Genomic DNA, 24,381 nt, shown 5'->3' with positions numbered 1-24,381 from the left:
AATCTATGCTCTGTTGAACTGACGCGTTATTGACACTCTGCTAAATTGATCTATGTTTACGCCGTGTTATGTTTTGATGTTTGTGATTCTCGCCTTAATGAAATCTTATCAAAGTTGCCATATTGTGACTATGGGCCAGATGAAGCAAGTTTTCAAATTGCGACTTGCAATGGGGTCGCAAAGACCCACCTCATTAATATTAATGAGGTGGGTCGCAAATTGCGGCCCCATAGCGACTATGGGCACTCACTGATATGGAGGCCTGCTGTAGTCAGCAGACCTCCATGTCCGTGACTGCTTTTAAATAAAGCAGTTTTTTTTTCTTCAAGTGTAGCCCGTTTTCCTTAAAGGAAAACGAGCTGCACTTAAAAAAAAAAACGAAACCTTTTGTTTCGGAATTTTTTCAGGGCAGGTAGTGGTCCCTTGGACCACTACCTGCACTGAAAAAAAAATTTGGGGTCCATTCACAAAGGGGAAGGGGTCCCATGGGGACCCCTTCCAGCTTGCGAGTGGGTTACCATCCACTTCAAGTGGATGGTAACTGCGACTCCAAATGGAGTTGCAAACCACTGCGACTCGCAAATAGGAAGGGAACACCCCTTCCTATTTGCGACTCTGAAATGCATTTTGCGAGTCGGTCCCGACTCGCAAAATGCATTTCTGCATAGCAAACTCAGGTTTGCGACTCGCAAACGGCGATTTTCGCCGTTTGCGACTTGCAAACCGTTTGCTACATCTGGCCCTATGCTATTATGTTTCTTGGTTTTGAGATTAACACATCTGCTTTTAGAATTGTAACCAATAGGGAATAAAACTTATAAAATTCTATTAAACTGGTGTAGTTATTCATGACTGCAAGGTCATGGTAGTAGCTTTGAATTGATTAATGACTTTGACTAAAGTGAAATGTATTGTTGTGATAAATATTGATGACATTATAGACTTATTGATTGACATATTGTTTAGTTATCTCGTCCTAAGGTGTCTCTCACCAGGGTCAAAAGATTCATTGGCCTGAAAACGAGTCCTGATGTGTAGTAAATTATCATAAAGGGACGCGTTAACAGTTGCATTCCCACTATACTTTAGGAAAATAATGTAGCCCATCGATTGGGTCGTCTCTGCCGGAGCTCGTAATCTGCTCGGACCTCACTTATTTCACGCCTAGACATCATCATTGACTTTGCCTGGCTCCGTCATGGCCGAGGGTAAGACGTGGCCCCGCCCACAAGTGCTGGATTGTTTCCTCTGTTTCGCTTGTGCGCAGGAAGTGGCGCAGTATTGGCGCGCCTCTCTTTCTGTCGTGGTTGTGCGAGGTGCGGAACCGGTGTGAGTGCTCGCGCAGCAAGATGCCTCCGAAGAAGCCCGGGGCGGCGGCGGCGGGTCCGCAGGCCGGAAAGAAGACAGAGCAAAAGAAAAAGGAAAAGATCATCGAAGTGAGCTCGCTTGAAATATAGCTAGGAGGAGATGTGGCATGTGTTAGTGCTGCTTGTGGCAGCTGGGTACCTTATTGGTTATGTTATAGTTTACTTCTATGTTTGTGTAGCCTGGTAGTCTTTCTGGGATGTATATCTGCATGGCTGACGTTTTTGACAACTCGCCCAAACTTTACGACTCTCTTGTTAAGCTAACGAGGTCCTTCAACAATCCAGTGCCTGCCATTCACGTTTTGATTTTAGGTATCGGGGCAGTGATGTTGATTGGGATTGTTATGCCAATTGTAATGTGTAATCTAACGGCACCGCCCTTTGTAGATTTAGGGGATGGCTTCTCATCAGCATTAAAACGAGACTGATTTAATTTTGCGCCTGGCCTTTGTAAGGAGAGTGTATCATGGAGGCGATCTATTACTAAATCGTTTTCTGTGCCGGCAGCGAGAGTCATTCATTTCAGACAGGTGGGTCTTTATGCTTCTGTTCGTTTCCCGATTTAGTTCCATGCCCCCATTCCTTTTTTGAGACAAGACTGAGGTCACTTCTCCACCCATAAAAAGTAAAACGTCGTATCGCAGCGAATCTGCGATAAAAGTCGTGTCATGAGGACTAAAGTTGTGATCCAATTACTGTGGAGTTACCCACTTTCTAATGATAGATGAAGCAGTGTGTGAGGTTGTTTTGAAGTTTCATCTTGAAGCATTTAAAGGCTTAGCATCCCACATGACTTCCAGTATTGCTTTCTGTCGATCAGTGTACCAAACAGAACTGATATTACTAGTTAATACTCAGCGTAAATAGAATTTCGTTTGTTTTGAAGTGTTATCCTTGGCCTCTTTCCTGTTGTTAAAAACAAAAACAAAAAAGTCAGTCCAGTACTGTTCTCTGTTCCAAGCACAATAAATCTCACTCAGAATACGTTGCTATAGTTAGTAAGACTGTATGAAGTAAAGAACCAAAATGTTAGTCTGCTCCTAATTTGATATTGAACCGAAGTTATTGATGAGACAGTTCTTACCTGCCTGACGCTTCTGAGGGGCTGTGATGAAATAAAGGTCTCATCTTTCCCAGACTTTTTTCCTGCCTTGATCATAGTTTGCATTACTGCAGTTGTAAAGTTGATGATGGCTTACGCTATTGATATGTAGCTTTCTAGAAGGACTATCCTCATTTGCTCAGATTTGGAGTCACACCACTGCTGTAACTGAAGACCAAACTAAAATACCAGTGTCCATTTCCTTGAGGTAATTATCTCCCTGGTACCGGCTCGAAATATGAGAACCTTATAATTATTGGTTCTGGGTTTGTAGTCTTTCCCAAATCATATTTTTTATATTTAATTGTATCTATATAGCCTGAACATTCTGGTCAGAAGCGTTGAATGTACAATCTGGGTAGTAATTTAAAATAACGTCAGCAGAGTGGACAGATGGACCAGTGGTGATTGTTTAGTGAGGAATGGATACGTCCATTTTGTTCCATATTGCATATTTCTGTTTCTACAATGTTGCCAAATTTTGAAATGCATTAATATTTCTACTACACTTTAACTATGTGTTAAATATCCTAGTAGCATTCCTGACTCCATCTTCTTTTTAAAAGCCACCGATTCCAAGTGACAAGTGCAAGGACATTTTATCAACCTCAAGGCAAGCATCCGCAATATAAAGTACAAAGTTATAGTGCAAAATTGAGCTGTGTCCTGAACAATATCACCATGTTAAAGTGCAATGATTGACAGACTACTTTGAAAACAGTTGCATGTGTTGTAACATAAGTTCATACTTAGCTTTTTATTCTTTAACTATTGCTGTTTTTATCCCTGTTCACTTCCCCACTTAAAGAAATGTGTAAGATGGGGGCGTTGCCCACAATCCCTGTAGTCACATAGAGTAGCCGAGAGGGAGTTGTTGATATGATGAGTCTACTGTGAACACTATTGAAACTGAAGAGTTGTGTCCAGGCAGACTTGCATATGAGAAGAGAGGTTTAGTTTTGAATATGACTGTGAAGTCCTTTCCAGGTGAGGGGTGCAAGTAGTTTAAATGATTTGGGTCTGTATGGTGTGCACTTAATGGTACAAAGAATTATCTCAAATAGCCTTAATGAATTCATAAAAGCCTTAGTCTGTCACTCAGTACGCATAAATCAGTATGGATAATTAGCCACCATACTCATATGTAGGTATGTATGCATTTTTCAGTGGTTACTTAAAGAAAAAAATAATTTTGCTTAGCACTCTTTCTGTACCACTTTCTGTCCTGTGACAGTGTTGCTGCCCATCCCAGTGCTTCTTGTTACAGTGTTTTCTCTGAGTTCATGGCCTAGTATTTCCACAGCTGATGTCTCAGTGAACCCCCTTCTAGCCTGGAGCTGCAGGTGTTGTAAGGATCCATAGCCTGGATTCTCCCTTGTACATCCTCCGGATTCCCTGCCCCTTTAGAAAGAGCACTGTGAGGCAGCAAGGAGGAGCTGGTGTATGCCTATGTACAGTTTGTTAAAAGCTTTTCCAGCACTAGGGCACCCTCACCTCTGATGAGGCACTGCAAAGCACATGTAGACTGAAGTATTGAAGTCTTCACAGCTCTGGTTTTGACATTCATGCCAGAAGAGACGTTGCAGGAGTGGAGGATGCCACAGAAGTAGAGTACGCCTTGAGTGAGCAGGAGATATTGTCGGGCCACACTCAAGGCTCAGTGCCTGGTTCTTATCCCCAGTACCTACCCCAGCATCACAGAAGCAACTGGGGTGCCTGTACCACATCACAAGGCGGTCCCAGAGATTCAGTTTTATAGAGGCTGTGCCTCTACTACCTTAACCCGTGAACGGCTTCCACAACTCGGTGGGTGCTCAAACTAGCAGCTGGAGTGTCTGTGAATCCCGGGAGGAGGAGGACGTTTTGTGGGTTAGGGTAGGCAGGAGCTTGCACTCTAGGGCTTAATGCGGTTGGCTGGTGACCCAGTGCAGCTTGCAACGGGGCCCTGCAGAGGTGTTCGAGCTGTCAGCAGGCATCCTGATAAGAGCCGGATGGAAGCTGCTAATCTTGTAATCCTGTAAAATGGAACAAATCTAAAGAAGAGCATTTGAGACTAAATAAAACAAAGGCTAAATTAGAGCTGAAAAGTAGTATTCTCCTGGATGTTTGCATGGTAACTACGGTGACATGCCTCACAACTTTCATGGGGTGGTGAAACGCAGTGAGGAGCTCCAGCAGCACAGCAGTGGTGCGGGCTGCTTAGCGATCCTGTGGAAATCAGTTTAGCCACCAGACGCCTTCACCGACGTCCCCTCACCTACTTACTTGGGGGTTGCGTTGGGGCTCAGGCTAAAATCTCATTGGCCTGATCGCTGGACTTGTGCTCCAAACCTGGCACACTTCAGTCTTAACGTCTAGACAAAGGATCCTATTGGACTGCAATTTCCAGTCTTCAAAATCGCTTGGATCACTATTCTGTTTACTAATGGTAATCGGCTTCGGATAATATTTGAAATTGGATTGTAGCTTGGACTTTTAGTGTCTTCAAATTACACAAGGGTCAGAACAATCATACAAGGTTTAATAACCTGTTTTCAGCTACAATAAATTCCCATGCCCCCACCACCGTTGAATAGCCCAACTGTTTTTACAGAGACTGATTCCGGCAACCCTGTGAGCAATATCATCACAGGATTTAAGCCAACTGGTTACCTCAATCCAGAATCGCATTTATGCAAATATTCAAAATAAGCCCGTCTGCTTTGGAGGAAATGACAATGAAACAGAATGCTGGCAGCAATTAACTTCAAACACTCCATAGCCCTCCGATCTCCCAGGACATCTCGGAACAACATATCTGGAAATGTCTAGATGCTGCTTCAGGAGCCCTGTACTTAGAATCAAACACATTTGATTTACAAATTTCTTTAGAAAGTTTAGCTCAATACATGGCAAGAGTCGACTCCCGCTTTGAGTGCTCAAACTCAACAATTCAACAAATGCTCGCTGATGTCAGCAGAGGAGCTCTCTATCAACCAAGACTGTCTATGTGCTCCCATTTTCAATAAATTGATTACTTTCCCATTAACCTTAAGCTCACATATACAGGAGGACAAATTTGTTAAATACGATTAAGCATCCATGTCAAACAACTTATATTTTCTTAATTCAGTTTTGCTCCCATAGCAACAGTTAAAACCGGCAGACTGCTAATGATCTAAATCCTGCGAGTTGTCAGAACAGCGCCAGAATGATAGTTCACACAGTAGAAATTTGCTAATCCAGATTTTACCCAGAAAAATAAGTCTGGACATTTACTCCGCAGGATCCACTAGTAACTCAATAGAAACTCTAGTGATTAAGAATTGAGCAGAATAATGATGATAAATAGTCCATCTTTACACAATAACAATTCTATTTAGTCAAATCTGTCTAAACATAAAAGAAAGAAGCCGAGGAAATTGAACAAAAAAGGGGAAAAGGAAGCTAAGACTGAACGACAACAAACACAGTTTCTTTGCGTCTTTAAGCCAACATAGGATGAAAAATGGGTTATTCAACCACATACAGAGACTGTGTAGCCTTAATCTATAAAAAAGTTAACTCGTAGCACTGAAACCAAATTCTACTACATCCGCCTCTATTAGCCAGTGCGTTACATGGAACTCGATCTTAGCACATTGCAGTCTTCTTCTCAATTAAGAAATCCAAAGGCTTCAGTGTATACAAAGAACAATGGCCCAGAAACAGAGAAAATAGGATAGTTTACAGCTGAACTACTTTCAACTTATCCTTCAGTGCTCAAAGGCAGTTCAGGAAAAAAAATCTCATCTCCAACTTGTCTTTGGCCCAAAATAATATTGTACAGGCCTCGAAAATTCTACTTGCCCACTTGCTATGGCGAGTCATATTTGATCAGGTCGAGCTATTTTCAGAACCGTTCTGGCGAGTAGACAAAAAAACAGGTGTTCTGTTCAGTCAGAAAGTGAAGGAGCCTTTAAATCTTTTTCTTGTCACATTTGCTCTGTGTTCAGAGACAAAGGTCAAAAGTCAGTTTGTTTTACAATTAATTTTTCTTCTGACTGCAGAGTTCCATAGTTTTGTCAGTTTTTTCTAACATACTTAAATAAATAGCTAAGTCAACTGTACAATCATTTCAAAATATATCTCGGTAGTTGTGAAAGCCCTTTGTTTGTACTTCTGTGTGACGCAAAACATATTTTAATAGAAAAACAAATCAGAACACTTTACTTGGTGATGTACAAAGAATAAATGTTTTCAGATGTGTTAATTCATTATAAGATTTTATCAGTAAAGCTGCAAGTTAATGGGAAGGTTTTTAGACATTTAATGGATAACTTCTTTCTGTAAATGAGTGTATGGCCACATCATGCTTCACTGATATGTATTAAAATTAGTGTTTAAACTTAAATTTAGAAACACTCCTTCCCTGGTAGCTACTAGTAAACCAAGAGGCAAGTAATGGATCATGCGTCCCCCTCCATATGTGAGCTAGATTCTTTTTATACATGGAGGAAACGTTTAGTCCATTTAATCAAACAAATGTTTTTTGTATAGCAGAAATGTTGAGCCCACATATTAGAAGGTACACCCATATGTGAGAATGAAGAAAAAGGTGACTCTGTAAAGTAAAATATTTGCCTAGGATCACACTATTGAGACCTGTTACAGGTCATGTACTTTACATTTATGGTTGAGTAGGTTATTCAAGATACTCGGCCTACAGGTCTAGTAATATTTTTATGATTTTTCGAGGCCTTTGTATCACAGCTTCCTCCGGTGGCACAAACTCACTGATTGAAAGCAACTCAAAACCCAGCTGTGAGAACCATGCTTCAAAGTACTAGAGTTCATGGTAACGTATTCATGGTCTTTTACCCAGGATATGAATGTAGAGGTAACAAGAACATACTAAACGGGCAATATTGTGAAATTAGTAGCTGCACATCAAGATCTAATGAAGCTCTTCAAGTAATATAACAGCTGTACAAATTTGACTGCTCCTGAGTCAAGGAAAAAATGAGACCACCTTAGCCACCTGCATATCAGAAGACCTGCAAGTCTAATTCCACTGAAAGATCCAGTTTTAAAAAGACTGGGGAATCATAGTCACCCAACCTCCAGAGGAATGATATCCAACAATTCTTAAAGATGAACTAAGTGACATCTCACTTAAATGTTAAACTCCGTCTAAATTCAAGTTAGCTACAACACATTCATCAATACTCAAAATGGTACTGGTCCAGACCTTCATACTGGATGTGTCAACACAGTGCCAATCCTGATCTCCTGGAGAAAATTACATGAGTGATACTTAAAACGGAAAAAAATGACAAAGCAGAAAAAGATGATTGGGGTAGATTCTGGCCACCCCTCATGTAAACAAAATAGCTGCCCCTCAGCTTTACCTGAAAAGCAGCTTTCAAACTACTTGACAAACTCTAAAAGAACAGCATTTCTGCTGTTTTGGAACATGGCTCACATGAAGGAAGTGTGGCTGGACTCCCAACACTATGGCTTATTTGAACACAGACAATTACATCTGTATCCAATAAATGTGGAAAAGTCTGAATTTTTAATTGAGCAGTAGAATGAATATTCCGTTTCAGTGGAAAAAAGTCAAGAAAAAAAGGATATGCGAAAGATGCCTATATCACATCCACAAAGGACTTCAAAATAACCTTAATTGTTGAAAACTCCAATATGTTAGTGATAAAAGTAAAGAATTGGAACATTGGCATTGACTGGCCCTCTGATCATAATAATTGTATACATCAAGGGCAAAAGAATATTCTCAACAAAATTTAACATAACTTTACTGTATTACAATATGGAGACATTAGTTGGATTGTCACAGTTGACTTTACATCTTCCCTTCATTTCATTGAGGGATTTCTAACCTTGCTCAGCATGTGTCAGGTGGGCTACTCCAGTCCAGCACATTTTTTTAAATTTTTAATTTTTTTTTTTAATCTCTTTATTATTTCGACAGTAGCACACAAGTTGAAACACTCCTACATCGACTGTTTAGGTACCCGGGAGCTAGTAAATTCCATACATCGTATAAACAGAGACACAATTCAAAACAGTAAACTATGCCACTTGTCGAGAATTACACTGCCACTCTACAGAATGGAATAGGTGCTATGCAGAGAGCTTCAGGGAGAGAAGGGGTACGGGGTGTCCAAACGCACTAAAAGGGTGCAGTGTTTTTGTGGAGCGGCGTCGAGCAACAGTAATATGACCTAAAGAGCTGGATGGGCCGAGACTCAGTGGAAAGGGATAAGTGTGTTGAGGACTCCCACGCGCTACCCCTCCACAAGTGCCACATCAAGCGTGAAGGCCACAACAACCCCATCAACCAACCACAAAAAGCATACCATCCTAAAGGAGCACAATTCCATCATATGCATATGCATCAAAGTCTGCGATAATTCTAAGGTGGGCGTGTGTCGTCCTTGGCCTCTATGCTTACGATGGAGGCATCTCAAATGTCTGACGCACCCTGAACCAAGCCTCTTTGCTGTAAATTGCGCAGTGTCTGAGCCTCTGCATGGGAATGCTGTAACCAGACTCGCAGCCAACTGTCGTGATTGGGGGTGTGTGGTGCCTTCCAGTGGGTGGCTATTTGACGTTTGAATACAATGAATGCTAAATCAATGAACCTATGCAGTTACTTGTCCTTACTGGCCCATTGTCGCAGACCTAGCAGACAGGACTCCGGTGTCGCCTGTAGGGTGTGAGCAGTGATATCAGATACCACGTCGGCGCTGCCAAGCCACGGACAATGGAGGGCAACTCACACCATATGATAGAAGCCTGCCAGAGGGTCCGGGCAGCGGGGGCACACTGGGTCTGACACCGCGAACATACGTTTTATACGGAAGGGAGACAGGTAAGAGTGGTGAGGATAATTACATTGGTTGTATCTGTTTCTAGCATTCCAAGAGACATTCCTAACCGAGGAGAGCGCAGACGACCACGCTGCTGAGGACAGAGGCGCGGGTAATGTCCCATCCCAGTGGGATTTAACATGATCCAGGTCCTGAAGTGCACCCGGCAGCAATACAGAATACTACCCCGATATCGCCCTTCGTGTGCCACCCATCGAAAGGACCAATGTAAGGATCTGTGATGTCAAAGGCTCAACATCGCCCATGCCCCATGTGGAATGAAGTAGGTGACGTATAGCACAATATGCTAAAAAGTTACCAGCCGGTATACTTGCGCTTACCGACAGGTCGTCAAAAGTCAGTAATGTATTATCTGAATAAAAGTCCCCAACAGTGACAAGGCCCGCTTCCCTCCACGGAGCCGTATTTTGATGTGTTAGCAATGTCCACGCTGCAGGCAGAAGCGTCAGAGGATATAGAGGAGAATATGGTGTGCGGGGACACCTACCATGAGGCAGCTAGTATAACATTGCCGAAGGGAGAGATTTAACTGACAACCAAGTCAGCAGTGGCAACGGTGCCAATGCGTCAGCCAGGATTGCTTTTTCTGCCGTGCGACGTTCGCCAAACCTATCGGCTGGCCATTGTAATTGGGCAGCTGCATAAACAAATTCTAAATTGGGAACACCCAAGCCACCCTCGATCAATGGATATTGCATCATGGACAAGGCCGCTCAACGTCTATCTTTACCCCACACGAAATCTGTCACCATGCCCTGTAGTATCAAAAAATGTGAGCGGTAAGACAATCGGAAGCGCTGCAAAGTAATAAAGTAGGCGGGGCAGGGTGAGCATCTCAGCAATGGAAACTCTTCCCATGGGAGACAGAGGGAGTGCTGCCCAGAAGGGCAGAGAGCCCCGTATGGAGCGAAGAACTCTGCCCAAATTGCCCTCTCTAAGGTCTTCCAAAGAGTGATATATCTGTATGCCCAAGTATTTAAAGGTGGTATGGCACCATGGCAGGTGATAATCTGGTAGTGCTGACTGGAGCTCCGGTGGGATAGGAGACAGGGGGAAAGTGCAAGATTTAGACCTGTTTACACATAGGCCGTAGATGTCGGCATAAGAGTCCAAGGACTCCAAGACTCGAATCACGGATGTCGTGTGGTTGTGCAAATAGATCAGAGCATGGGATATCGCGAGGCGTATCTCTTCCAGGCCGATAGGGCCTTCCAGTGTGTCCGCCTGTTCCGGGAGCAGGTGTCTCACCTGTAGAGAGCTCAAGAAGCCAGCCACTCGTCCCGTCAAGGGGGTAGGGTGCGTATAATTCACTGTAATAGGCAAAAAAAGCTTTATTTATCGACTCCTGGGGGTTTACTATCTCTCCTTTGTCCAATTGGATCTCCCCGATGGGCGAGGATTATCGCATATTAACCAAGCCAATAAACATCCAGCTCTGTCCCCCTCTGCATATTGTCGTGTAATATAATGCTGATAGTCGTGTTTACTCAGCCTGTCGTCGGCTTCCCTGTGGCTTGCGCGCAAGGGTGAAAGCACGTCCGCTGATTCCTCACCTCTAGCCACCGCAACCTCTAACCCTGCACAGTTTAGATTCCAGCTCCATGACCAGTATGCAACGGACCCCGATGAAAGCAGCCATACAATAGCCACATATGACTACTTTGTGAGCATCCCACTCTGTTGCCCTATGCAGTGTTGAGTTCTGATTTTGTGCAAAGTAAGTGGTTAGGCATTGAGCGAGTTCCGTGTGAAAGGGGGATCCGGCAAGGCCTCTGGCTGTAAGCGCCACGTAGGTATCCGAGCTCTCGGGCGGCCCCAGTCCAGCACTACCAGCAGGGGAAATCCTATGCATCACAGGGTGAAAATCAGGTCTATCCTGGAGTGTAGGTCATGTACTGGGGAGTAGAATGAGTATTCATGGTCCTCTGGGTGCCGCAAGCACCAAGCATCACACAAGCCATTCTTCACTCTCCATGCTTCAAACTCATGCGAGATCTGCCTGCTCAAGGCAGAGGGTGCGGAAGGAAAGGAACGATCCAAATGGACATCCAAAACACAATTAAAATCTCCTCCCCAGATACTCTCCACAGAAGGTACATTAAATAAACCAGCCGACCTTGCATGAAGGAAACCTTTTTGGGTGGAATTGGGTGTGTAAAGAGCCAAGGGAGCGCCGTCTAAGGAGCCCTCTATCACCACATGGCGACCATCTGGGTCTATCCGTGTATGGGAAATCATGTATGGCACTCCCGGTGCAATCCAGACTGCTACGCCTCGAGCAAAGGATGAGGACGTAGTACCTACCAATTGACCCCTCCATCTGGTGCGCATGTTCTCTAACGTGGTTGAGGATAAATGCGTTTCCTGCAACATTGCAATGTGGACCAGGTGAAGCCTCAAGAAAGCATATATGCGTTGTCGCCTGCGCAGAGTGGACATGCCCCTAACGTTCCATGTGATCACGTTATAGCGGGGGATATGTGCCTGAGATTGGACAACCATTACTATACAGTGATATGAGGCAGTGGGGGAGCCCCAGAGTTCCTCCCCCCCAACGCTTCGGGCAATCGCAGCAAATCATGTCTCGGCACTTAGACACCAGCTTGCCCTCAACCCTCCTCCCTGGCTACAAATCGTGGCAATAACAAGAACCACCAATGGGGATATAAGAAGTGAGGAAGTCCCCAATGAAATAGGCATAGAGACAAAAACACAAATCATAAACATGAAAAACTAGAACAAGGCCTGCAAGCAGGCACAAAAGAGAACTGGTCCATATGGAGTGGGGCGCGGTAGTAAGTATCAGACTGCGAAAGTCTCAGTCCCGGCCACCCAGACAGCATCGCAGGCCACTCCGCTCCTAAGCCCAGTCGGAGCATACCGGTGATGTGACCTGAACCCGGGCACTTCCATTCCATGATTCATCAAGATGCTTATTGAGCAGGCAAGAGTAGGAAAAGTGCTGGGCGACGCTCCTAATGAACAAGTGGTAGTATAGAGTATATAAGTCCAATGTCGTCTGCGGAGAGAGCAGTGAGTAACGGGCCCTGATGGGAGTCCCCGGCATCAGAGGAGCCTGCATGATCAGCCTCCACATCGGCTAGTTCACTCAAAGTCGAATAAGAGTTGGATACAAACTGCGTGGCATCGCGCAGTTGTCGGGAGCGCTCCGCCACCGAATGTGCCTTCGTATGTTGAATCCCAGAGCGAGCCCGACCTCTGCGTCTTCCGTTAGGGAGGGACCATGACTCCTTTGCTTCCCTCCTGTTGTGCGGGCTGGGCAAACCCCTTAGCATGCAGCCAGGTCCAAACATCATCCGAAGAGGAGAAAACGTGCACTGCAGACCCATCCTGCACTCGCAGTTTCGCAGGGAAGAGAAGGGCATATTTGATATTATGCTCGTGGAGATGTTGTTTCACTGTGTAGAAGGAACCACAGCTTTTTTGGATCTCGGCAGGGAAGTCAGGGTAGGCAGATACTGATGCGTTTCCAAACTTTTGCGGGCCCTCCTTACGGAACAGCTGCAGCACCAAGTCTCTATCACGGTAGTTGAGGAAGTGGGCAATCAGTGGTTGAGGATGTGCACCCGGCGGCGGAGGCTTGCCCGGCACTTTGAGCATGTTCTACTGAAAAGAATTTTGGGACCTTGTTCCGTAGAATGGTATCTGTCAGCCAACCTTCTAAAAACAATTCCGCACTGGGGCCTTCAACTCTCTCCGGAAACCCTACCAGGCGTATGTTTCGCCTCGATCTCCCCTCCGCATCTTCAGCCCTGCGTCTGAGCACGTCCACCTCCATGGTTAGTTGAGTCATTTTCTCCTGAAGGGCCTTCACGATGGGGGACAGCGTCGCCATGTCGCTCTCCGCTTCCATCACACTCTCCGCTAGTGCCCCGTGGTCGGACCGCAGGAGGTTGACATCCAGTGTTACAGTATCAATCTTAGTCTCAAGAGTGGTTTTGGTATCCAGTATGGCCTGTAAAACCCGCACAAATTGTGATGTGTGATTTTGTAGCATGACTTCCATCTGGTGCAATGCCTGGGAGGTTGAGTCGGGTTCACAGCCGGCGTCTCCATGGTTGTCGCAGAATTCTTGGTGGGTCTCGGTTTACCCATCCGGCCTGGCCATGGGTGGACCCCTGATAGTAGCACCTAGTCAGGTACTCACCCTACTAGTCACCGCCCCAGGGGGAGGAGGCAGACGCTATATCAAGCATCCAAAAAGCCTACAGTAGTTGAACTCCTATGCACGGTGCCAGATCACTGATTTGTACAATATATTGTCCCTGTGAAGTAGCCCGATGTGAATTTGGGGGCAGCTCAGGGGCAGCCTGCCTTTACGTGCTATGAAGGCAACTCAAGGTAGTGCTGGGAGGAGAAATCAAGTCACAGAGGCACTGCCACATTAATATTGCCAAGTAGCTTGTATATCGACTGCAACTATCTGGGGGCGCAGTCCCAGTGACCCCTCGAGTCTGGCAGCTGTTAGTGGGTCCAAGAAGGCAGTCTGTGACGAATATCGCAATGTGCCTCCCAAATCAAAGCCCCAAGGTGGCGGGTGTAGGACAGAAGTCATCAGTCTGGTCCCATAGCTGCTGTAATAGGATGAGGAAGAAGCAGGAGAGCGAATGGTGTCCTCACAGACGCGGACTGGAGCCCGTGTGAAGCTATAAACTGGGTAGGAGCCCCACGGGCCCAGTGCGGTCCGAGCCGCGGCTCGATAAGTGCCGCCAAATCACTGACTCACCATATTGGAGGCCACAAGCTCCCAGCCCAGCTGTAAGTTTTCGGCTCACCCCCGGCTTCTCCTGTCTCGAGGGTCACGCACTCGTGTCTCGTCACAGTTAGGGGGAGGGGGGCTTCCGGATCCTCGCAATGCGCTCTCCCCCAACGTCCAGCTGCCGCTCCAGTTGCCATCTTGCGACACGCCCCCTCCAGCCCAGCACATAAGGCCATAACAGGAGGACTGCCACTGGAGTCTTTTTATTTATTTCTTAGAAAGAAGCAGTCTCCTTAGCCTTAACAGCCAATTCGAAAACGATCTCCCACTGTTGCATGCGCACAGCTGTAATCGGAGGGTTTCAATTTTAGACTACAGGCTCGCGTCCCTTAGCATGTTCCACAAAAATAACAATTTCAGCATTGAAAGTAGATGTGAAAGCAACTACTTACCTCAGAAGCTCATTACTGCTAACTCTATAAAAACGTCTACAGCTGTCAATGGCATGGGGTTCTCTATTAATCAGGATGGTTGGAAAAGACTATGGTGGAACACAACAGCTAGTTCTGACTAAAATATTTAGAAACTTTAAAAAAAATAATTCTTCACTATAAGAATCAAGTTCGCTCGGCTCATGGGAAGTAATTCAAGCTCATCTAATTTCCAGCCTCACTTGCTCAGGATCCTCAGTCCACAAACTAAATTCCAGTTCCAGTGATGATGCTAAGAACACACGGGCAGGCACTGGGCAGGGAAATAAGTAATGCTGAAACCATTGACAATCGGAACACCATGCAAGCAGCTTTGGGTGGCTAAAAGAAAACTGGATAACCGTAAATGATTAGAGCTCTATCCTGCCTGCAATAACAAAACACAGGGATGTGGGATTCCTATCGCTCGCCGCCCGGGACATATTGTTTAGGGTCAAGGGCAACAAGTTTTCATGTTTATTTTGTCCTTAGGACAAGTAGGCCCAACCCCCTGCAGCACTTTAGCTGCCAGTTTACAGAGAAGGGACTATCTGCAGTTGAGGTAATGTGTGTGTTCGAACATGTATTTATGGTTCATTATTGAGAAGCCTTTATTATTAGAGCGAGTGCTGTAAAAACAAAACATTTTAAGGTTACACTGCACTACTGACAGTGATTCCATTTAAATAAAAAAAAAAAAAAAAAAAAAAGGGTACACGCATTTGAAAAGTTTGACAATGTGAGGCTAAGTTTAATGCTCCCAGAATGCTCTCTGATAATATGCAAATGTTTGCATAGCTTGTAAGCAAGAGTGATGATTATTTGCATTCTAAATAAACATTTAGAAAAAAATGCAGGTAGGGATTGAAAACCTATAGTTTTGAAATTTTAGGTGCTATTTCTTTGAAGCGTTGTTTAGTAAAATTGGTTGATGCATGCTAGTATTTGCAAAAAATATTCCTAGTGGAAAATCAGTGTAACATTTTCCACAAGATTATGCGAAGCATGAAAATAAACAAGCACTGGCAAAGCCAACCGATCCAACATTTGTTGTGAGTCTTTTGGTTTCATCAATGCATGTCTTGTTTCAACATGGCTTTTGTAAAATTTTATTGTTGTGGGAGCTGCCAGGGCCTCACCATCGTAACAAACATTGGCAAAAATAAAAATCCTTTTTGGGCTCAAAAAGCACACATTGCTACTAGTGGTGTAACAAAGTTCCTGGGGTGCAGGGAGACCCCTACAAGGGACCCCCTCAGCACAGCACCTGCCCTGAATGGGTCTGGAGGGGGGGGGGCTCCATGTTCTTTGAAGCGGGCCCCCTCCAGTTTCGTTACGCCACTGACTGTTACAGTAGTTCCTGGCACTGAACAAAACTATTTTGTGTGCCAATAATCTCCTTGCGGAACAGCAGAATGCAATCATTCACATAGAATATAAAAAAAACAAAATGTCTTGGTCAACGCCAGACCTACTTAGGGACCCAGTTCTTAAAGAAAGTCACTAAAGTGCACCCATGGTATATTTCTTTGAATTTGTGGTTTTCATGAATTCACAAAAACTTACAGAATTAGACCAGGAAATCGTACTCCTAGAAAATATCTGTGAACTGTACTTTAGCACAAGCACTTATGCATGTATAGACTTACTCATGCGGAAATCTATTGAGCGTTTACAAGTTCACGTTGACTCCAACCACTTTTTTCTCAATCCTGTAAGAACTTCTACTTGTGCTATTGTCAAGAGTACATTTCCAACATTTCTCAGTATGGGGAAAGATTAGAGAAGAGATAGTGAACATCCTTAAAACGTGCAAGTTAGTAGTTTTTGCAGACTCAAAAGCATTCCAGCCCTGGAACTATTACTTACAGGTTCCTCCAGTCCTGGTACGTAGATCTGCGGAAAGGTAGCAAAATAAAGAAATAGCTATAGTAGGGATTGAAACTGCAAGTATTCAAGCCCTACTATAGTATTTGCCCTGGCATGATAAGAGAGGCTAATATCAGAGCTCTTACAGAAGGAGATTGCTGCCATAATTTGTCGCCGCACAACATGGCACCAGAGGGACAAGTAGATTTTTTTGTTTTTTGTTTAGTTTTACAGAGCAAGTAGATTTAAGAAGCAGCCTGTCCCCTGGATAAGTAGATAGTTTATTAAATTTCACACTCCTGAAAACAGAAATGGTTTTGTTAGAAAAAGGGGGCCAACTCGGGCACACAGTAACAGAGATATGCAGGACTTTGTTAAACCATGATAGATCCCATTATGAGGACTTCTCTGTTGAACAAATCCCCAAATTCAGTGAGCAAAGTGCTTCTATTCCCACGTTGGAATATCACAGGAAAACTATTAAACAATTCATTAAGAAAAGCAGAGCAGAGAGCACTCAAAGGCTGAAGGAACTCCCAGCTGCAATATGCAAACAGTTCCCTGACCTCTGCACTTGTGCATTCTGTTTAATCACTCAAAATATTCCAGCCTTGTGGATAGGTTCAATAATGCAAAACTTATTTATAAAAAAAAGTCCTATTTTCAGTCAGAACAGTTACTGCCCAATAGGGCAGTTGGACCCAGAATCAGTCTTCCATGGAGTGACTTGAAGGTTTGGACCCAAAGCAAAAACCTGATCCTGTTTAATCATATAGCCTTTAAAGCATTGGCTAACACCACAGACAATTGGGTAGCACTATTAATGTCAGTTGAAAAATGGAACCATAAGAAGCTGCTTCTATGTCCTTGGTTCATAGATTTTAGTATAGCATTCAATATTGTGAATATACACTTACTCTGGAACAAATTGGGTAATTGACACATCTTTGACAACATTTTACATGCCATACAACTCATATGCTCAGATGCCTAGGTCCAGATTAGGCCTGGCACAGACTTGGCCAAAATGTATACTTGGAGAGGCCTTAAGCAAGGATGCGTTTCTGCTCTGATACTTTTTAGTTGATGCATCTCTGACTTGGATGCAGCAGATTCACCCCACCGCCTCCAGAAAATCTGCTTTCAGCACATTACCCCATTACAGTACACACGATAATGTTGTTCTCCTGAACTTAAGTGGGGTTGCCCCCCAAAAGCTGTTAAATGTTCTGAACCACTACTGCATAATAAATCAAAAGGCTGTTATTCAGGAAAAACAAATATTATTGTATTTTGGGAAAAAAATAAAAAAACAACGGTTCCTGGTGTTTGGGAGAAAAACGCCTGGCCAAAACTAACAAATACGTGGAAGTGAGGCTAGTTCACCACGTATAAATCCAAGATCTCCTCCCTACTGTTTGCAGGTCTGGAGTAAAAGATCTTGAAAGGCAATCTGTCACTCATACCAATTATTAGTGACCAAAGCTTATGCCTACAATTGCACACTGAACAGAAGTGTTCCCTGCCGAATTCTGGTTGTTTCTTAACACTTTCCTGAGTAAAATATACTATTTTTTTTAATATTCAGACTGCCACATAATAGGCACAAAATATATATTTTTTTATTCAAACACCAATAAAATGCCTCACAAGCCATGAAAAAACTTACTCTACTGAATTGACCCTTACTCTACTGAATTGACCAGCATGAGATCAGCATTTTAAAAATACAGGGATACATTGAGACACGCTGTAAGGAAATGCCTCCTTGGCATGGTTGCCCCCTGACTTTTTGCCTTTGCTGATGCTATGTTTACAATTGAAAGTGTGCTGAGGCCTGCTAACCAGGCCCCAGCACCAGTGTTCTTTCCCTAACCTGTACTTTTGTATCCACAATTGGCAGACCCTGGCATCCAGATAAGTCCCTTGTAACTGGTACTTCTAGTACCAAGGGCCCTGATGCCAAGGAAGGTCTCTAAGGGCTGCAGCATGTCTTATGCCACCCTGGAGACCTCTCACTCAGCACAGACACACTGCTTGCCAGCTTGTGTGTGCTAGTGAGGACAAAACAAGTAAGTCGACATGGCACTCCCCTCAGGGTGCCATGCCAGCCTCTCACTGCCTATGCAGTATAGGTAAGACACCCCTCTAGCAGGCCTTACAGCCCTAAGGCAGGGTGCACTATACCATAGGTGAGGGTACCAGTGCATGAGCATGGTACCCCTACAGTGTCTAAACAAAACCTTAGACATTGTAAGTGCAGGGTAGCCATAAGAGTATATGGTCTGGGAGTTTGTCAAACACGAACTCCACAGCACCATAATGGCTACACTGAAAACTGGGAAGTTTGGTATCAAACTTCTCAGCACAATAAATGCACACTGATGCCAGTGTACATTTTATTGTAAAATACACCCCAGAGGGCACCTTAGAGGTGCCCCCTGAAACTTAACCGACTATCTGTGTAGGCTGACTAGTTTTAGCAGCCTGCCACAAACCGAGACATGTTGCTGGCCCCATGGGGAGAGTGCCTTTGTCACTCTGAGGCCAGTAACAAAGCCTGCACTGGGTGGAGATGCTAACACCTCCCCCAGGCAGGAATTGTCACACCTGGCGGTGAGCCTCAAAGGCTCACCTCCTTTGTGCCAACCCAGCAGGACACTCCAGCTAGTGGAGTTGCCCGCCCCCTCCGGCCAGGCCCCACTTTTGGCGGCAAGGCCGGAGAAAATAATGAGAAAAACAAGGAGGAGTCACTGGCCAGTCAGGACAGCCCCTAAGGTGTCCTGAGCTGAGGTGACTCTAACTTTTAGAAATCCTCCATCTTGCAGATGGAGGATTCCCCCAATAGGGTTAGGATTGTGACCCCCTCCCCTTGGGAGGAGGCACAAAGAGGGTGTACCCACCCTCAGGGCTAGTAGCCATTGGCTACTAACCCCCCAGACCTAAACACGCCCTTAAATTTAGTATTTAAGGGCTACCCTGAACCCTAGAAAATTAGATTCCTGCAACTACAAGAAGAAGGACTGCCCAGCTGAAAACCCCTGCAGCGGAAGACCAGAAGACAACAACTGCCTTGGCTCCAGAAACTCACCGGCCTGTCTCCTGCCTTCCAAAGATCCTGCTCCAGCGACGCCTTCCAAAGGGACCAGCGACCTCGACATCCTCTGAGGACTGCCCCTGCTTCGAAAAGACAAGAAACTCCCGAGGACAGCGGACCTGCTCCAAGAAAAGCTGCAACTTTGTTTCCAGCAGCTTTAAAGAACCCTGCAAGCTCCCCGCAAGAAGCGTGAGACTTGCAACACTGCACCCGGCGACCCCGACTCGGCTGGTGGCGATCCAACACCTCAGGAGGGACCCCAGGACTACTCTGATACTGTGAGTACCAAAACCTGTCCCCCCTGAGCCCCCACAGCGCCGCCTGCAGAGGGAATCCCGAGGCTTCCCCTGACCGCGACTCTTTGAACCTAAAGTCCCGACGCCTGGGAGAGACCCTGCACCCGCAGCCCCCAGGACCTGAAGGACCGGACTTTCACTGGAGAAGTGACCCCCAGGAGTCCCTCTCCCTTGCCCAAGTGGAGGTTTCCCCGAGGAATCCCCCCCTTGCCTGCCTGCAGCGCTGAAGAGATCCCGAGATCTCTCATAGACTAACATTGCGAACCCGACGCTTGTTTCTACACTGCACCCGGCCGCCCCAGCGCCGCTGAGGGTGAAATTTCTGTGTGGACTTGTGTCCCCCCCGGTGCCCTACAAAACCCCCCTGGTCTGCCCTCCGAAGACGCGGGTACTTACCTGCAAGCAGACCGGAACCGGGGCACCCCCTCCTCTCCATTCTAGCCTATGTGTTTTGGGCACCACCTTGAACTCTGCACCTGACCGGCCCTGAGCTGCTGGTGTGGTAACTTTGGGGTTGCTCTGAACCCCCAACGGTGGGCTACCTTGGACCAAGAACTAAGCCCTGTAAGTGTCTTACTTACCTGGTTAACCTAACAAATACTTACCTCCCCTAGGAACTGTGAAAATTGCACTAAGTGTCCACTTTTAAAACAGCTATTTGTGAATAACTTGAAAAGTATACATGCAATTTTGATGATTTGAAGTTCCTAAAGTACTTACCTGCAATACCTTTCGAAGGAGATATTACATGTAGAATTTGAACCTGTGGTTCTTAAAATAAACTAAGAAAAGATATTTTTCTATACAAAAACCTATTGGCTGGATTTGTCTCTGAGTGTGTGTACCTCATTTATTGTCTAGGTGTATGTACAACAAATGCTTAACACTACTCCTTGGATAAGCCTACTGCTCGACCACACTACCACAAAATAGAGCATTAGTATTATCTCTTTTTGCCACTATCTTACCTCTAAGGGGAACCCTTGGACTCTGTGCATGCTATTCCTTACTTTGAAATAGCACATACAGAGCCAACTTCCTACATTGGTGGATCAGCGGTGGGGTACAAGACTTTGCATTTGCTGGACTACTCAGCCAATACCTGATCACACGACAAATTCCAAAATTGTCATTAGAAATTCATTTTTGCAATTTAAAATGTTTCTAAATTCTTAAAAGTCCTGCTAGGGCCTTGTGTGTTAAGTCCCTGTTTAGCATTGTCTTTTAGAGTTTAAAAGGTTGTTAAAGGTTTGAAATTAGATTCTAGAAACAGTTTTAGATTCTTTAAAAAGTCTTCCAACTTTTAGCAAAATAATGTCTGATACAGAGATGAATGTGGTGGAACTCGACACCACACCTTACCTCCATCTTAAGATGAGGGAGCTAAGGTCTCTCTGTAATATAAAGAAAATAACCATTGGCTCCAGACCTACCAAAATTCAGCTCCAGGAGCTGTTGGCAGAGTTTGAAAAAGCCAACCCCTCTGATGATATCACAGAGGAAGAAATTAGTGACTTGGAGGCCAATGTCCCTCCTCCAGTCCTAAATAGGGAGAACAGGACCCCTCAAGTCCTGTCTCCAACTGTGTTAGTCAGAAATAGTGAGTCCCTCACAGGAGGGTCCCACATTTCTGAAATCACTGAGGATGCTCTCAGTGAAGATGACCTCCTGTTAGCCAGGATGGCCAAAAGATTGGCTTTAGAGAGACAGCTCCTAGCCATAGAAAGGGAAAGACAAGAGATGGGCCTAGGACCCATCAATGGTGGCAGCAATATAAATAGGGTCAGAGATTCTCCTGACATGTTAAAAATCCCCAAAGGGATTGTGACAAAATTTGAAGATGGTGATGACATCACCAAGTGGTTCACAGCTTTTGAGAGGGCTTGTGTAACCAGAAAAGTGAACAGATCTCACTGGGGTGCTCTCCTTTGGGAAATGTTCACTGGAAAGTGTAGGGATAGACTCCTCACACTCTCTGGAAAAGATGCAGAATCTTATGACCTCATGAAGGGTACCCTGATTGAGGGCTTTGGATTCTCCACTGAGGAGTACAGGATTAGGTTCAGGGGGGCTCAAAAATCCTCGAGCCAGACCTGGGTTGACTTTGTTGACTACTCAGTGAAAACACTAGATGGTTGGATTCAAGGCAGTGGTGTAAGTAATTATGATGGGCTGTACAATTTATTTGTGAAAGAACACCTGTTAAGTAATTGTTTCAATGATAAACTGCATCAGCATCTGGTAGACCTAGGACCAATTTCTCCCCAAGAATTGGGAAAGAAGGCGGACCATTGGGTCAAGACAAGGGTGTCCAAGACTTCAACAGGGGGTGACCAAAAGAAAGGGGTCACAAAGACTCCCCAGGGGAAGGGTGATGAGACAACCAAAACTAAAAATAGTAAAGAGTCTTCTACAGGCCCCCAAAAACCTGCACAGGAGGGTGGGCCCAGAGCCTCTTCACAAAACAATGGGTACAAGGGTAAAAACTTTGATCCCAAAAAGGCCTGGTGTCATAGCTGTAAACAGCATGGACACCAAACTGGAGACAAGGCCTGTCCCAAGAAAGGTTCCACTCCAAACTCCCATCCAGGTAACACTGGTATGGCTAGTCTCCAAGTGGGATCAACAGTGTGCCCAGAGCAAATCAGGGTCCACACTGAAGCTATTCTAGTTTCTGAGGGTGGGGTGGATTTAGCCACACTAGCTGTCTGGCCGCCTAACATGCAAAAATACAGACAGCAACTCTTAATTAATGGGACTAGAATAGAGGGCCTGAGGGATACAGGTGCCAGTGTCACCATGGTGACAGAGAAACTGGTTTCCCCTGGCCAATACCTGACTGGAAAAACTTACACAGTCATCAACGCTGACAATCAGAGAAAAGTACATCCCATGGCAATGGTTACTTTAGAATGGGGAGGGGTCAATGGCCTGAAACAGGTGGTGGTCTCCTCAAATATCCCAGTGGACTGTCTGCTTGGAAATGACCTGGAGTCCTCAGCATGGGCTGAGGTAGAGCTAAAAACCCATGCAGCAATGCTGGGCATCCCTGAACTGGTGTGTGTGAAAACAAGAGCACAGTGCAAGGCACAGGGTGAACAAGTAGAGCTGGAGTCTGGAAGAATGGCCCAGCCTACCAAGAGAACAGGAAAGTCAGTTGGGAAACCAACTACAACACAGCAAAAGAAAGGGAACCTCTCTTCTCAGGAAGAAGTTCTGCCCTCTGAGGGAACTGAGCCTTTGGTGCTTGAACCTTATCAGGTTGAGCTCTTAGGCCCAGGGGGACCCTCAAGGGAGGAGCTGTGTAAGGGACAAGAAACCTGTCCCTCTCTTGAAGGCCTTAGGCAGCAAGCTGCTGAAGAGTCCAAAGGCAAGAAAAATGGAACGCATAGGGTCTATTGGGAAGATGGACTCCTGTACACTGAGGCCAGAGACCCCAAACCTGGTGCAACTAGGAGAGTGGTAGTGCCTCAGCTGTTCAGGAAGTTCATCCTAACATTGGCCCATGACATTCCCCTTGCTGGACATTTGGGACAAACCAAGACGTGGGAGAGGTTAGTCAACCACTTCTACTGGCCCAATATGTCCAACATGGTTAAGGAGTTTTGCCTCTCCTGCCCCACCTGTCAAGCCAGTGGTAAGACAGGTGGACATCCAAAGGCCCCCCTCATTCCACTTCCAGTGGTGGGGGTTCCCTTTGAAAGAGTGGGTGTGGACATAGTTGGTCCACTAGAACCTCCCACAGCCTCAGGAAATCTGTATATCCTGGTAGTAGTGGATCATGCTACCAGGTATCCTGAAGCTATTCCCCTTAGGTCGACTACTGCCCCTGCAGTAGCCAAGGCCCTCATTGGTATCTTTACCAGAGTGGGTTTCCCTAAGGAGGTGGTGTCTGACAGAGGTACCAACTTCATGTCAGCATACCTAAAGCACATGTGGAATGAGTGTGGAGTGACTTATAAATTCACTACACCATACCATCCACAAACTAATGGCTTGGTTGAGAGATTCAACAAGACATTAAAAGGCATGATCATGGGGCTCCCAGAAAAACTCAAAAGGAGATGGGATGTCCTCTTGCCATGTCTGCTTTTCGCTTACAGAGAGGTGCCACAGAAGGGAGTAGGATTCTCACCCTTTGAACTTCTGTTTGGTCATCCTGTAAGAGGACCACTTGCTCTTGTTAAAGAAGGCTGGGAGAGACCTCTCCATGAGCCTAAGCAAGACATAGTGGACTATGTACTTGGCCTTCGCTCTAGAATGGCAGAGTACATGGAAAAGGCAACCAAAAACCTTGAGGCTAGCCAACAACTCCAGAAGTTTTGGTATGACCAAAAGGCTGCACTGGTTGAGTTCCAACCAGGGCAGAAAGTCTGGGTCCTGGAGCCTGTGGCTCCCAGGGCACTCCAGGACAAATGGAGTGGCCCTTACCCAGTACTAGAGAGGAAGAGTCAGGTCACCTACTTGGTGGACCTGGGCACAAGCAGGAGCCCCAAGAGGGTGATCCATGTAAACCGCCTTAAGCTCTTCCACGACAGGGCTGATGTCAATCTGTTGATGGTAACAGATGAGGATCAGGAGGCAG

General features: G+C 45.4%; 1 protein-coding gene across 1 annotated transcript in view; it reads left to right on the top strand.

Moving 5' to 3' along the window:
• The first annotated feature begins 1,271 nt into the window (after window positions 1–1,271).
• The window catches only part of ZC3H15 (zinc finger CCCH-type containing 15), a 158,524-nt gene continuing 135,414 nt past the window's right edge, over window positions 1,272–24,381 (top strand). Inside the window, exon 1 of the mRNA XM_069225774.1 lies at window positions 1,272–1,436. Coding sequence (XP_069081875.1) covers window positions 1,350–1,436 — 87 coding nt within the window. The 5' untranslated portion in view covers window positions 1,272–1,349. The remainder of the gene's footprint in view (window positions 1,437–24,381) is intronic.

Source organism: Pleurodeles waltl, chromosome 3_1 (assembly GCF_031143425.1).
Source record: "Pleurodeles waltl isolate 20211129_DDA chromosome 3_1, aPleWal1.hap1.20221129, whole genome shotgun sequence".
In the NCBI taxonomy this organism is placed as follows: Eukaryota; Metazoa; Chordata; class Amphibia; order Caudata; family Salamandridae; genus Pleurodeles; species Pleurodeles waltl.
This window is presented reverse-complemented; position numbering and strand designations above follow the sequence as displayed.